Raw genomic sequence first — 16,995 nt, 5'->3', positions numbered from 1 at the left:
CTTTGGGTTTTTAAAAATTTCAGCTCTGGTGCAGACTAATGAAATACAGTTTTCCCTGCCTCAGGCACCCTTGACTTTGTAGTCCTTGGGTTAAACCAAGAGATCAATTTCAATGTCTTAGTCTCATTTTTTATTTCTGTATTTGTTTTTTAACATAACCAGTGCTCTGTATGTTAGGAGAAAAGGAGCATTGTGTTTAGTTTTGTGCATTTAGTTACCTACCCACTTTATGATGTCTACATTGTAAGAACTTCAAGGAAGGTGGCCTGAACAGAGTGCATGGCTGCCTTATAAGAAGAGTTTGACTTCTCTGCTTCAATGTGACTAAAACATAGGTTACTGCTACAAAAGAGCAATAATTTTAAATAGTATTTAAAATATTTAAATTAAAATATTAAAGCATAATTTGAAAATTTGGGAGCCAATTTTCTTCTTCTTGTACAACATAAGCATGCCCATAGTATAAACCACATATACGGACAGATACATATCTGCAATCTGCTCCCAACTCCTATTTTGGTTCTGTTCTCTCTCAGATCTGTCACCTCTGTGTGTTCACATCCCTGTTTCTGTGAAAATGGGTCAATTTTTCCAACTTCCTGCAATTTGACTGAAGCATGTGAAGTGTCAATCTTGCAAGCCACTCAGTTGGCAGATCTGCCTACATGAAGGGAGGTGGTAACATCCACAACAGCCTGCTGAAGCAGCAGAGAGCGTAGGAGAGGGTTAAGCTGCCGAAGACCACCTCTTGCCCTGGCACAGCCCTTGCTGAGCTGCTGGTCAGGGCTTTACTGCGGTGCGGTGCCAGAACAAGAATACTGAGAAACAACGCGGCTAATGCTTCTGTAGATCTGCCTCTGTACAGGCCAACTCCTTTAGCAGACCGTGGACATCAAAGTTTTTTTAATTAATGAATAAAATATTTAATCTGAGATACAATCTGATCAACAGCTGGCTGAATATGAGCCAGCGGTGTGTCCAGGTAGCCAAGAAGGCCAGTAGCATCCTGGCTTGTATGAGAAATTGCATGGCCAGCAGGACTAGGGAAGTGACTGTGCCCCTGTACTCGGCACTGGTGAGGCCACACCTCAAATACTGTGTTCAGTTTTGGGCCCCTCACTACAAGGAAGACACTGAGGTGCTGGACCGTGTCCAAAGAAGGGCTACGAAGCTGGTGAAGGATCTGGAGCATGAGTCTTATGAGAAGTGGCTGAGGGATCTGGGGTTGTTTAGTCTGGAGAAAATGAGGCTGAGGGGAGACCTTATCGCTCTCTACAACTACCTGAAAGGAGGTTGTAGCGAAGTGGGTGTCATTCTCTTCTCCTAAGTAACAAATGATTCGACAAGTGAAAACGGCCTCAAATCATGCCAGGGGAGGTTTAGATTGGAGATTAGGAAAGATTTCTTCACTGAAAGGGTTGTCAAGCATTGGAACAGGCTGCCCAGGGAAGTGGTTGGGTCACCATCCCTGGAGGTATTTAAAAGGCGTGTAGATGTGGTGCTTAGGGAGACATGGTTTAGTGGTGGACCTGGCAGTGTTAGGTTAACGGCTGGACTCCATGATCTTAAGGGTCTTTTCCAACCTAAATGATTCTACTAATGTACTACAGTCAAAGCAATTTTGTGGCAGTTTCCATTTCTCCAAAAGAGAAATAAGGATGTCATGAAACCCTGCTGTACCTTTCTGGGTTATTGTACTAATTTTTTTCCATTAAATGTATGGAAAATGCAAGAGAAGTTATGTTAATATTCTGTTACTTACGCGATGAATGAAAGATTTGCTGAAACTGACTGTTAAGCCAGCGCCAACTTTAATTGTTGGTTTTCAATAAAAATGGAAGCACTGAATATCTAGCCAAATTTATACTTTTGCATTTATAAACAAGACAGTCATTGGAAACCACATTTTTGTGCCTTAATAAAACTCATCTTGCCTGTGTGTTAGCCATGAATGACTTATTAAACAAAGTTTGTGTGATCTCTTGGCTTTGTCATAAATTCTTTAATTTTGTTGAGGACTTTTTTTCTCATACAAATGTCCACTAAGTGCCTTATACGTGTTATTGTGCAGTATTTAATTGTATTATTGTAAGTACTGAAGGTGATGACAACGAGTTTCACCACAGTGAGAAAAACTGTTCACTGTGCAGCTAGTCCAGGTGCAGACATGAAGCAAGATCTATCCTCTTTATTATTATTTAGGAAAGCTGCCTATGGCATTTTGAAATCCTGTCATCATTGCTCAGCTTCCCTGTTCTGCATTACTCTTCACTGCCTGCAGTCGCTGCTACCCAACAGGGTCCCTCTGTTCAATATGGCAGCTACAGAGACGTTTATTACCTGTCCTGGCACGCAGCCACACAAAAATTACTGAGCTAGATTTGGGAGTGGAGCTCTGACCGTGGGAACTCCACCTGCTCCAAATGCTGGTGATTTAGTGTAGATCTGCAGGAGCAACATGTAAAGGAATTAACTTCAACTGAGACAAAAATGGCGCCTCTAGATTGCAGTTCAATATGATTAGATTGCTGTACTTGTGAAGAGATTACTCCTATCCATTCTGCCTTAAAAATACCCAGACAGTACCCCCTTAATTACTACTTTATAATGAACAAAAGACAAGCAAGGCTAGATATATCAAATCTATTTTAACTACACTGCGTTTTCTACCGCTCTTAAGCAGTGACAATATTATATATTGATCATTTTATCTGAAACAGAATTAATTTCAATGGCATCACCTTTGTCTAAGTAAATATGTTAGCATCATTATTCTGTGCAACCAGCCTAGATTTCCCATGTTATTTTAGCTTGAAATCAAACTCCGCTAAACAGAAATCCTAACTGGCTGTTCAGAGCTACTGGCCAGACTAAAAAAATCACTCATTCAAGCTCCTGAGAACTCAATTTTCCTCATTCTCATGGAACCCAGCAGTGAAATGAGAAAGCTGAGTTATGCAAACTCTTTCAAAGTACTCTAGGATGCTCTTGGGTCACCACATCTATTCTTTATCCCAATTATATTATTGAATGAAGTTTTTTTCCTCATAGGGTCCAGGTTGGAAGGAGAAGAGACGTCTCAAGCCACCCTAACCTGATTGGCACAAGGGTATCCTCATCGCAAGTTCTGCTCAGGGCATATAAATAACTCTGCTGGGCATGGCCAACCACAGCACTTGTCGTGCCCGTGGATATTTCAGAAGTGCTAATCCCTGCTCAGAGTAGTCAGGCAACAACTGGCGTCTGGACCTGGAAGATGCTGGTAAAAGGCTTTGACATAGTCTTTTAGCATGCTGTGCACTGCTGTACTGTGTGCCTGTTAAGACTCATGTCCACAGAAGGCTTGCGGCCTGTCCAGTGCTTTCCAATTCCAGCCTTATCTGCCTATGGGAATCTAACACTCCAACACACCTCTTAAATTGCTTGTACTTCCTTCTCCATCAAGCACCCATTTAACTCTAAAGTAAAAATACAGTACCACCTACTGGTGGAGACACTGTTTGCGCTGATGGTTTTCCAGTCACCAAGCCTCGTTGGAGCTGGTTCTGCTTCATGACACTGAGTTCCCCATAACACCGATCTACACAAAAGAGTATTAAATAAGCCAGAAGCCCTGGAGCCTTCTCAGCTACAGCACTTCTGACATGACATTCATTGCTGAAATAGCATCAGCATTAGAAAAGACACAACAGTATTTGCAGAAAATAAGCCTGCCAAAACTGTGGTCCCAATCCCGACAGCCGTCTGCGTGCGCAGGTACAACACAGTAAGCTGAAAGGCAATGTTGTGCCATTAAAACCTACTTATTTATAAATAAATACATATGTATAATGTATCTAGAGTTTTGGTTACGAGTGTCTGAAACTGGAGGTAGCTTTAATAGGATAGAGAATAATTACGGATGATGACAAAGCAAGATACAAAAATAGATTAAAGTTGGCCTACTAAAACAATAATCCATTAGTGCGGTCATTCTCCCATCAATCAAGGTTACTTCACTGGAATACAGAACGACAGGAAAAATACCGATGAAAAAACACTGACACTAAACTAATGTAATTGTCAGTGAAGTCAATGACAACTACGAAATCGGCTTTTAAAGGAGGGCAGAATTGAGACCACTGTGTTTAGCTCAGCCAGAACTTATCCTGCAAACCTCTTTTCAGGAAAGTGAGGTACCAGCCACTGTCAGACAAGGAACTGGTCTGGCCCAGTAGGACTCATCTTCCTCTGTTTGAGAACTTCTTTGAAAAACTCCACTGTAAAACAGATAAGAGAAATTAAGTTAGAGTTGCTTTACAGGATGGCTTATTTTAAATTAAATCCAACTCTTCTCGACCAGAGTAAAAAGGTTTATCTCCTTTGTAGCTCATATTGGCTTAAGATACACAACACAGACTTGCCTGGCTTGGTTGGTAATCTACAACTTTTGGACAAAGATACGCAGCAAATGCAGGAGTTCACAATTAGTTTGATGCTCATGTGATACGCAGTCAAGACACGTGTCCTAGACAGTCAGTGCCATTGCATATTAACTAAATCACTGCTCGGCATTGGACATTGAGATCTTTCAGATTGCAGGCCAGGCAAAAACCCATGAGATTGACAGAGGTAAAACTGATCCTGATTCAATACTAGCTGGATGCAGTGACTTTCCAAGCTTCCTTTCATATCTATGATTTTAGGACAGGAATTGTATTTCAGCACTTTGAAGATAATAGTGAAACTGAGGCCAGAACTTAGAAGGTCATTCACATCTTATTCCATTTGTTACTTTTAATACCTTATTGTAGATTTGTCTATCTGGCTTCCACTGGGCATAAAGGTATGCGTTTCCTTGTGGTCCATTATTGTTTTATTTACACATTTTTTAGTCTTTAAATTCTGAATGTGTGTTTCCTTTCCTAAAGAAAATGAACTGACTGTCTTCAGGGTTGGAAAGTCGTAGCAGCAGATGCGGCTAATTTGTTTCCCTGATCAGGAGGCTGATCTGTGATACTGAGCATCATTTTGGGTTTGTGATTAAATCTGCAACATGTCAATCCACTTATGAATGGCCACTCAGTCACCTGGGCTGTAAGATATAAGTTGGTTCATATGAATGCCAGTGGCATTGCTTCCTCCTGCTCTTGGTTAAGGAAATGAATGTGTCTTAATCCTGGGGTCCCAGAGGCCCGACTGCTTTCCTGGATTCTGCTTGTTGTGAAGCAAAGAGTAATTCAGTAACTTGTCTCAGTTGTGACAAAGATGCCATTTCAAATTTGAACGTTCACTCCTTTTCCTGTTTAAAAGATTTTCCGCACTGGATTTCAAGCTCAGCAACGCCTTTTTTTTTTCCCAAAATGGGCCATTTAAAACATGCCGGATTAAAAAATCCCACACTCAAGCTCCTCAGAACTTAATTTTCCTCATTCTCATGGAACCCAGCAGTGAAATGAGAAAGCTGAGGTAGGCGAATATCTCAACATCTCTTTCAAAGTACACTAGGATGGTCTTGGGGCTTTCTTGATTGTGTGGCCACTATAGACAGATATTTCTAATGGTTGAGGACTGCAACTACTTTACAAACCATTTTGCAAAGTCATAATCCATACTAAACTTGATGATTTGTTCAGTGTTGTCTTAGAAGTTCATCATCATGGCATTTCCCACTAAATATATATTCACAACTCATGGACTTTTTTAAGCATCAAAATTGGAATGTAAAAGTTATGTTAGATTCGTTAAGAACTTTCAGGAGTAGTTTAAAATGGTATTTCCTATTGTTCAGAAATATGATAAACACATTGAAATAAAAAGGAAATTTCCATATTTATAGAATTCTATTTTAGTAAAGACCTGTTACTACAGTAAAAAACCACCTGCAATATTAAGAAAATGGTCCAGCAGACAATACTAAATATATAGTCATTAACAATAATAATTTTTTTAGTTTCAAGACAGAGTACGCTCCAATATTTGTCTCTTCTTGTGCATGTTGATAGGGCTAGTAAGCTTCTGCTCAGGAGAGGGATAATAGCGACTGCCACTGTCACTTTCATCTCTCTCTCTAAATCTCAAAATCCATCAGTAGGTCAAGGAAATCCTCCTCTAATATCCATGTCCTTCCCTGGGAATAATTCGGAGAACTGCACATGGGACCGGCTAGTTGAGAAATCAGTCAATAAGGGATTTATGTATGAAACATTGATTATATTTAACTTTTCATGATGGCTCTGCTTATGCAGTAAGGAAACGTGGCTGATTTAAAGGACCGAAATCACTGTTAGAAGCAGCAGATTACATACCCAAGGTAAGCATGCACACTGATGAAACTGCTTTTTGCAGAACTGCTAAAGACTCTTTGCATGTTAGAACAGAGAAATGTGGTGTAACACACTGCAGATTTTAATGATAATAAAGACTTTTTGCTGCTTTTTGTAAAGAAAAAAAAGTAGATCTTTACACACCAAATTCTGTTCCAGGATATCCTTACTTGAAGAATTTTCTCTCTGAAAATAATGACTAGAGAAGTGAGTATCGTGGGCCAGTAAGAAAGTGAGAAATAGGTAAAATAAAAGAGCAGAAGAGATGGAAGCTGATCTTCTATTTACTACAATCCTGTAAAAGGATAATACTGCCTTCATTTTCTTGCGGCCCTAAAGGTTTTGATATATAGCAATTAATAGACGTAGTTTTTTAGGTCATAATGTTTGAGAACTCAGTTGTTTATCATAGTAGTCACATTTAAAAATCCAAGATAGTAAAAGCAAACTATTTGTGATGATACAGTAAAAACAATATGGTAAAAATCTAAAATACCTTTGAAGCAAGCATTTATCTGTATTACCTTTCAAACTCACTAGCTAAACACGATAATGTGAGAATGAGCATTGGACTATTAAAATAAAAGCAGTGTAACAATTTGTGATAATGTGTCAGTTTAATAAAAAGATGTGCAACTACAGAATAGGAAACATGGTAGTAATACAACCTAGTAAAAACCATCTGAAATATTGTTTGAGAAACTTCTATAGTGCAATTAAAAAAATGTGTTAAGGGGAGTTCTGGACCCACTGAGTTTAACAACACAAAATGCGGGCGTTTTGCCACACAAACCCTGTAACAGATAGCCATGGTACCCAAACCAGGAGCACTTACTGTGTCTGTTCAGCTTGCACTGGGCACATGCTGCATTAGCATTTGTGTGTCTTAGACTAATGAATTTCAAAACTCCCCACAATTTGCTTTGAGACTAATGGAATTTGAAGATATTCTTGTGCTACATATCCTGACTGATTGACAAGGGAAACAACGGGGTGCAGCAGACACCCAAGCCTGACAATCAGGTTTAGTATTTTGAGACTATGGGGCAGCAAATACTTCCAATTTCTATGCCCACTTAATGCTTCCAGTGCCTCAGAAAGATGAAACCTCCAGTCCTGCCCCAAATGGCAGCTTCTCTTTCTCAGCAAGGCCTAAACATGACTGCCACAGCTCCTTCGGCAGAGCAAAGCACTCCACACTTACAGCAGACACCAACAGAGCCAGAGGAATCTGTTTATTTGCAAAAATGCGCAGAAAATCCTCTTTACCTGAAGAACAGGGGAATGTAGAATATTTTCCCTCACCTCCAGGTTACGTACTCTAGATGTATGGATTTTTGTACATGTCGTATTTTACCACACTTCTCATCATCTTCAACCTCTAGTACATCTGCAAATCAGTATGTCTGAATAGCACAAAGTCAAAGTTTGTTTGTTTGTTTGTTTGCTTTTGTCTTTAAACTAAAGAAGGACTTAAAGAGCAAAGACAAACCTGAAAAAAGGGAGAGCTTATGTAGAAATATTGGTACTGGGAATCCTAATGTGAACTGGCTGGTTTAGAGTCCACTCTGTTGTAGGAATTATTTCCCTCAGGATGAATGCATTTGCATTTGTCTGGTGCTGAGTGATTGGAAGTGGTTGGACACAGCTTTATTTTGCACCATTATTTGTGAGTTCTGTGGACTCTAGTGTGGCTCTGTGGAGGATATAGGTTAAATCAGGATAGAATTTTGTGTGCCAGCATTAACAGAGCTTTCAGAGCACCTGTAAGCAGACATAAAGCTGCTTAATTCAACCTGGTGTACTTTCAATCTCCACACTTTCAAACACAATTTATCCTTGGAGTAAGTCAGTGGAAACCCTGTTACAGCTTTTAGGCTCCTTGTCAATCTAAACGTTTACTTTGTCCTGGAAACATAGAATCTTTTTGTGTGGCATCTTAACCTGGTCCTTGCTCTTAAGCATTTAAAAACTGACCAGCAATGCTGGACTACATTTAGGACTGTTTGTGGAAGAACACATCTTAATCTTCAATCTTTATCATTCTGTTTTGCAGAATGTTGTATATTGCTGTATTATTTTTGCACCATGTGTCATTCATGCCTGATGACTGCTAGAAACATGCATTTCCTCTCCTATTTCCTGTATAGGAATATTTTTAGTTTCATTGACTAATAAGGAAAGTCAGGTAAATCTGGCAGTAACAAGGCAGAACGTGGCAGCTGTATCATCCTGCTTCTCTTTTACAGTGTGCTTGACTACAGAATGGAAGTACTTTATTGAAGATTGATTCATTCTCTGGCATTTGACTTCACTTATCAGTGGTACATCCACTCATTTGTCAGTTTGTGGCTTACAGACTTCTCTATACTCTGATTTCACGTGCACAGGGATATTGTTACTGCAGTGGATTGCATCTGTTTTATAATCCTATCTAAATGGCCCTGCCAAGAGCAGATTACACTGGTGGACACAATTCATGCCCAAAGAGTTGGCCGTCTCACTGATGATAAGATGTAACTCACAAAATTGTAAGAATAGTGGCGAAAAGGGAGAGCAGAAGTTATGTACACTACAACATTTTCAATTTTTTAATATTAAGATGAACAAAACAGACATGAACAGCCACTAACATTTCCATTTAGGTGTTTATGTCCGACTTGCTATATGGGTAAGGAGACTCTACTGCATCAGTCTTTAAGTTCCTAGTTACAGAAGCTACTCTTGGCTCTCAACAGAATATAACTCTCAGATGTCAAACATACTGAAATTTCTTTGGACATTCAACCAACGTATGCTTCTTAGTCTGTTTTTTGGGATGTCACCTGTGCATGAATCTATTTATCCATCCTGATAGGACAATAAATGAAAAAGCAGTAGACTATTAAAACACGATTATCTAAGTATTTTCAAAATATGTGACTAGGCTCAGGAGAAAGACCTAAATTAATTCTTCCTTTAAGAGAAAGATGTGTTGAACATTCTCTTTAGCAGTAGTTGCCTGGTTATTCAGCACACTGAAGCATCCACAGTGCCCCTTCTTGTCTGTTGGGGATGTCATGGGAGAGAAGAAACTGGAAATACTATTGTTGACTTTGGGGAAAGAAAGGATATAAAAGATTCATCTTTAGTGAAAAAAAAAATGCTTGTTACCTCTGATAGTTGTGAAATGACTCAATTAATTCAGTGTTCCTCAATTACCCAAGGTAAGACAAACTTGACCATGAAGGTAGGATTGATTGAAACACATCACTCCCATACAATTGTTCCCAGCGTGGTAGTGCAAGACACCAGTGAGGACCCTGGACCAATGGACAAAGGGGAAAACAGGTATGTAAAATTTACCATTTTGTATCTATTTGGGTTTTTTTCTTTGATAATTTGGATGGGACTAACTAAGCATAGATACTTGCCGTTATCCAATTTTCTTCACTCTCTATTAATAAAATAAGTTTTCAAGATTGTGATGTATTGCTTATTGTAAGTATTTAGGAGATAAAAATCTGTGCTCTTTCAACTTCCTTAGACAACTTAGCCCATGATTGAAACGGTGAGAAACAGTTCGTTACAATTTCGATTAATGTTTTTTTTTTTTGTATTTCGGCAGATATCATATAACTGTGTTGTTTTGCTTTTCCCTAGGCAATGGTATCTACCTGGTGCATTTGCACACTACAATATTAACAACAATAGTAATAAAGATGAGTAAGTATCTTTGCCATTTCATAGAATGCGAGTACTGCAATACTGGTTGTTTAAGCAGCAACGAAAAAGAATGATATGTAAATAACAATTTCTCTATAAACAGTTATGTCATTCAAGTAATCCCAAAAGATCACATACATTTGAACTTCGTGCACATCAATTATGATGATCATTCTCACTTCCAAAGTTATTGGCATTATATCTATAAATGTAAAATAAAAGTAGTTCTATGTGAATACAATAAGCAAAACAGTTTTTGAAGGCCAAATGCCTAAGTATAATGTTATCCTTACTGAATTCAGATTATTCTAATAAACAAATGTGGAGGTAATGACTATGTGCAGCCCATGAGCTTATCATATTTTTATTTTCCTTAGACAAGAGAAGAAAAAGAAAAAAGACAAGAAGAGGTAAGAAAAAGTGTCATAATAGTACTACTTCTATTTCTATTTCTTTCCAAATATGTTTTAACTTAGTCTGTAACAACTGAAAATGTAAATCTATTTCTTAGCAAGTCAGAAAAAAAAAAGGATGGAGAAACACAGAAGAACAAGGAAAAAAAGGAGAAAAACAAAAACAAAGAAAAGTCCAAGAAGAAAGAAAACAAAGAAGAGTAAGTATTTTTCATTTAGGTCCTGCTATGTTAGTCTAATAAAATTGCTTTTGATGCAAAACCAAATCCATTTATGGACATCCTGTAAATAAGATGCTTATGCTCTAGTGAATGAGTGTACAGACTGCTCTTTTTCTCCTAGAGTCGTTCTATCTAACTTCATGTGTGGACAACAGAAATATGTATGTATGGGATCGATCTGAAAAATTAATCAAGAAAAATCTCCACTCGATTCTGATTACTCAATACTTTTTGTATAGCACCCTGCAGCAACAGATGTGCCAGTGTAAAGCAATCTCTTCCACACATAACGGCACGTACAAGCAAGTAAACTCTTCCATCATCTAAAAGTTCTTTCTTTACCTTTTGCTTGGTAAATTCATAATTTTCTGGCCAAGGAACAGAAACTTAAAGTACCGCAGCAGGAACTTGTGTGGTGTGATTTCATGATCTTTTGTTTCTTTATGTAAACTATGCCAATGTTTAATCTTTCTCAGAGCTTTTCCCAGTGAGAAAGGCATGATTTATCTCACTTATTTAAACATTAATAGTCACATAAACATTTTATTTTTTGAAAAATGATCAGATCAATTATCAGACAAGACGGTTGTCGCTGTATGTTGCTGTTGAGACGGACACGACACTCACAAGCCCAAGCAGTATTCATCAGTGTGTGTGTGTGTGTTTATGGCAGGTTCCAGCACACTTTTATGCTAATTCTAACAGCGCATGCGACACAAGCAATCAGGTGACGGGTTAACTACAGCTGTTCACGCGCCTTAGCCTAATACATCGTTGGTGATGACGCGCTCTATATAATCTGAGCCAAACTCATTACGTCGTGCAATTAGTGCAAAAACACGGTCCGAGTTTCTTATCTTACAGTTCCTCCTTATCTTACGGTTCCCTGGCTCTCCCAGCGCCTGCAAGTTGTTTCCATTTCTTCTGTTCAGGGAGTTTCCAGATCTTCAGGGGTACACAGCAATCTCTCCAAGGTCAATCTCTTCATCTTCTGTCCTGGGATCCACGGACCCACCGTAGTTTCCCACAGACAGTTAATTGGGCAGAAAATGAATTAATTTTAAAAGGTTGAAATTACATGTGCCGCTATAAACCGAAGTGGGCCTGCAAAGCTGATTTGTCTCACAAAAATTTGTTCTAAATTTTGCATCCCAAGTCACACCTAACAAGCAGCTTTGCGTTCTCCATGCATTCAAGCAGGAAGCTCAATTTTATTAAAGGCCATATCCTACAACAACAATTTCTGGAATGCTTCATTCCTCAAATATTGTTATATGCATTTTAAGTCTCTCATTAAATCTTTTTTTTTTTTTTCATGCCTATCATTTAGGAAGAAGAAAGATATTTTCATTATTGATCCAGCAGGAAATATATATTACAACTGGTTGTTTTGCATCACAATGCCTGTCATGTACAACTGGACCATGATTATTGCTAGGTGATGTACTCCTTTAATGACTATATAAAACTTCTGGCAAACTGTAATAGCCCTACACAGATAAAAAAAAAAATATTTTATTCATCACTGATTTCATGCAAGTATTTAATTTTCATTAAATGGTAATTTGTCTTTTCCTATTCAGAGCCTGTTTTGATGAGCTTCAGCACTACTACCTAGCAGTATGGTTTATTATCGATTACATTTCTGATGCCATCTATGTTGCTGACATGTTTGTACGGACAAGAACAGGTAAGTATACTCAATGATTATTTATTCTTCTTCATATATTTGTGTAAGGTGGTTTAAAATATTCAGAATACTATTATTCTTACTATCTGGGTGTCCTTGATGAGGTGCAATAGTGAAAAAGACATCGAGATAGATCTCTGAAAGACTGTCGTCTGTGACCTGTAAAACCAGGAGAAACTCTGCTGTATTACTCAAAGAATACAAAAAGCCTGAGGTAAGCCAGGCGTGAGGTAAGCTAGATACAAGCTGTTTTGCCTGCAGCTGACTCAACAAGACAACATAAACACGCAGCGTGGCCAAGTGAGGACCAGGGGTTCTGAAAAAATTGCACCTAAATCTGGATTTTGTATTTAAGGAGACTGAAGCATTCGCTTGATTTTCAAGACTATTCAGCAAGCAAGACATCAAATTAACTTCAGCTGCAACTATTTCTTTTAAAATCTTATCCTACATCCAGAGCTATTGAGTGGATACACTCAATATGGAACTGAAATTCCCATGTTCAAATTCTTTCCCTTATTAACCACCCTTTCTATAGCCTCTGGAGTTTTCGAGAGGTTTTTTTTGGTTTTTTTTATCAGATATTTATCATAATGGAAAAGTGAAGGGAAAGAATCAGGGCTAGAAATGTTTAATTTTCAAAGCTGTATAGTTTATCTCAAGCTGAGCCATATAGCACTAAGTTGAATATTTGGAAATAAGAAATTGCTTATTAAAAAGTAAGATAAGTTATCTGGAGCTTGCACCCAAAATATTTTTCAGAGTAGATTTGGACTGACATTAAGCACAACACAGTTGAAGTCATAAAATTTTTTATTATTTACAATTTGATTTCAGGTTACCTGGAGCAAGGTCTTCTGGTGAAAGAAGAACAAAAGCTTCGAGAGAAATATAAGACATCTTTTCAATTCAAATTAGATTTTCTGTCAATCATACCAACTGATCTCTTATACTTTAAGTTAGGGCTGAATTACCCAGAATTAAGAATAAACAGACTACTCAGAGTAGCTCGGATGTTTGAATTCTTCCAGCGAACAGAAACAAGGACAAACTACCCCAATATCTTCAGGATCTCTAACCTCGTCATGTACATTGTGATTATTATTCACTGGAATGCCTGTGTGTACTACTCGATCTCAAAAGCCATTGGATTTGGAGCTGACACCTGGGTCTACCCCAACACCTCCGACCCTGAATTTGCCCGACTGACTAGAAAGTACGTCTACAGTCTCTACTGGTCAACACTGACTCTGACTACTATCGGTGAAACACCACCTCCTGTAAGAGATTCTGAGTATTTCTTCGTGGTTGTTGACTTCTTGGTTGGAGTACTGATTTTTGCCACCATTGTTGGTAACGTGGGCTCTATGATATCCAACATGAATGCGGCCAGGGCAGAGTTTCAAGCAAGGATCGATGCTATCAAGCAGTATATGCACTTTCGAAATGTGAGTAAAGACATGGAAAAAAGAGTTATAAAGTGGTTTGACTACCTGTGGACAAACAAAAAGGCTGTGGACGAAAGGGAAGTCTTGAAGTATCTGCCAGATAAACTAAGAGCAGAGATTGCAATCAATGTTCACCTGGAAACACTAAAAAAAGTGCGGATTTTTGCAGACTGTGAAGCTGGTCTATTGGTTGAACTGGTTTTGAAACTTCAGCCGCAAGTGTACAGTCCTGGAGATTATATTTGCAAAAAAGGAGATATTGGACGAGAGATGTACATTATCAAAGAAGGCAAGCTGGCAGTAGTCGCAGATGATGGAATTACCCAATTTGTGGTCCTAAGTGATGGCAGCTATTTTGGAGAAATTAGCATTCTTAATATCAAAGGCAGCAAAGCTGGCAATAGAAGAACAGCCAATATTAGAAGTATCGGATACTCTGACTTGTTTTGTCTGTCTAAAGATGATCTCATGGAGGCTTTAACAGAGTATCCAGATGCAAAGGCTATGCTGGAAGAAAAAGGCAAGCAAATCCTAATGAAAGACGGGTTGCTGGACATTGAAGTGGCAAATTTAGGAAGTGATCCTAAAGATCTGGAAGAGAAGGTCACCTACATGGAAGGAGCAATGAACAGATTACAAACAAAGTTTGCCAGGTTGTTGGCCGAGTATGAAGCTGCACAACAGAAACTGAAAAAAAGACTTACACAAATAGAGAAAATATTGAAGCCAGTTATAGAGCAAGAATTTGCAGACTTAGAAGAAGCAGACCCATCCACAGATAAACCTGGAGCGTCAAAAGCAGAATAAAACAGTGGAGGCTGCCAATAAGTCTTTGGGCCAAATCCTGCATGGGGCTGAATGCATTCATTTCTAATCTTTGTAGGACCTGACTATCAATTATGAAAAATTATCTGTTGAGGTAATGTCGCTGATTTCCTACAAGCAGCACATATTTGGCAGGTTTCATAAACAAAAAGAAGAATTGAGAATGAGGATGGAAGATAACACCTTGCTCTTGCACAAACAGGTGGTACTATCTGCTAATGTGTTAGGTACTCTCTATGTAACACCGCTGTACAGCAAATGCATTCAATCTACATACAGTCATATACCAGTAAATATTGCAAGTTTTGCTAACTATTTTAAAACAATTTCTTTGTGTCTACTTATGGAAAGAAAAGGTTGATAACAATTGTATTATTATTTGAAGTCAATATAGGCATGAACCATGATATTAAATTGCATATAAAGAAACACATTTTAATCTCTACTGATTAACATAAGATTAATGAAGAATGGGATATTACATAAAGAATTAGATATATCTACAATGCAGACATGAGTACTGAAGGTTTAAGATTTGGAAAATATTATTGCTTCATTGGGTCCACCTTGACTGAGTTCTTGAAAGATAAGCGGGCAGTTTTAAATGGTGCTTTGTTTGGGATGTTACATGCAAAGGCTGGAATAGGGAGGGGATAAAATCTGACCTTTTGTAAGCACCTGTACGACAAATAAGAACGGCTCAAAATCTAGCAGTTCTCTCCACAATAATAACAAATACATAATATTGAAGACTGTTCTGCTCCATGTAATCATATACCTGCTGAACATGGAGTACCAAATTTTTAAGATCTGTGCTTAAAATTTTTGATGTCCCTCATGTAACAGTTCTGGATGCTGGCAGAGTGCAAGGGGCAGACACGACAGAAAGAGGCCAAACTCTCCCTACAGCCTCTTCTGTAGCTGCTGTTGGGGAAAGAATACAATGACTAAATAGTTTCTTTTTTTTTTCACTGACAGGGTCTTTCTTTCTTCTGTTCTTAACTGCTACTGAGATAGTAAAATCTACTGTTTCATATGTCAGATATATTTTCAACTGCTTTCAGAAGCATTATCTCCTTGGGTTTCTTCCCTAATTTGTGTCTCTTTCCATCAGCAAAAACTGGTTTTACTAGTTGCAATCTCAGCTGGGTATTTTCAGTCAGGTATTTCAGCAGACTTTGAGCATAGCCACTTAACAGTGGAAAAGTTTGATGACAGGGATTGAAGAAAGAGACTGCAAGGAGAGAATGAATAATTCTGTATTTAGGGCAATTTTATTTTCCTGCACGATTGGACTGCCATTCCTAAAAAATACATGTGTAAATATTACTATAATTTGATAGTATCTCTATACTTTCATTCTTCTCCTTAATAATAGGGAGATATTACAAATTGGGTCTTTTGTAAAGTGCATTAATTTCTGGTTGTTTTATTTTTTGTAATGTTGATAAGTTTCCAGAATGCCAGAGATCTATAAATAACTCCTGATTTCACTGCGAGGATTAAATGTTATGAAGTAATTAATGCACAGGATGTATATGGAACAACAAGGATAAATGTAAATATGAAACAGATGTTCATTCACTGTTGATCCTGTGCTTTTAATGACATACAGCATAATGTGCTGGTGAGGGGAAAGAGTATGCCATCATTTCATTAAAGGCTCTATCCATGCACACAAGAACAAACGTTATTCTGGCATTTACTATGTTGTGAAAGTTGGACATTGCAATCAACATTCTCTCAATTCGGGTCTTAAACATAATTTGCAATCCATACGGCGGCAGCATTCTAATATGGCTGTGTCATGTTTCGCTAGGCGTTTAGGAAGCACTCTTCTCCTTTGTCGAAGAGTTTAAGACTTTGTATTAGAGAAATGTGTGATATGAGTTTTAATTAATAAAGTCAGAGATTCACTGTTCACATTTTTTCTTTTATTCATCCTTCAGTCTATGACACGAGTTGTAGTCACTAGCTGCCTCTTTCTTGAGAATAAAAATTCTTTGATTTAAAACACTTCAAAATAAAACAGAAAAACAGAACTCACCTCCAGTAGTTTACTTACTATTTTCAGATTCTTTACGATTGGAAGCCTTGTATTATTTAACTTTTATAAGTATGTATCTGCTGAAAAAAAAACCCTAAATGCAGAGTTTCCTTCTGGCACAAGACAAAACATAAGTGCTATAAGTAAATGTCAATAAAATTAAAACTATTTCAACTTGCACTTGTTCGTCATAACTTTTTGGGACGCACACGGGTTCCTAATATGTATTTCTGTTCTGTAAAACCATCTGGATATACTTCAGTAAAGTTTCTAAACACGCTTTGTGGCCGATTTTTAACTCTCGTCCTTTGAAGGAGGGGTGAAGAAAATGCGCGCAAGAG

General features: G+C 38.0%; 1 protein-coding gene across 1 annotated transcript; it reads left to right on the top strand.

Moving 5' to 3' along the window:
- Positions 1–9,528: 9,528 nt before the first annotated feature.
- CNGA1 (cyclic nucleotide gated channel subunit alpha 1) lies at positions 9,529–14,589 on the top strand. Its single transcript, XM_086611894.1, is given in 7 exon segments — positions 9,529–9,640; positions 9,944–10,014; positions 10,395–10,420; positions 10,522–10,623; positions 11,975–12,082; positions 12,228–12,334; positions 13,172–14,589. Coding segments are annotated over 7 exon segments (1,944 nt in total).
- Positions 14,590–16,995: the final 2,406 nt, after the last annotated feature.

The sequence above is a fragment of the Tauraco erythrolophus genome, chromosome 5 (genome assembly GCF_009769465.1).
Source record: "Tauraco erythrolophus isolate bTauEry1 chromosome 5, bTauEry1.pri, whole genome shotgun sequence".
NCBI classification, from domain to species: Eukaryota; Metazoa; Chordata; class Aves; order Musophagiformes; family Musophagidae; genus Tauraco; species Tauraco erythrolophus.
The sequence above is the reverse complement of the archived record's forward strand: the minus strand, read 5'-3'. Positions and strand labels throughout refer to the sequence as shown.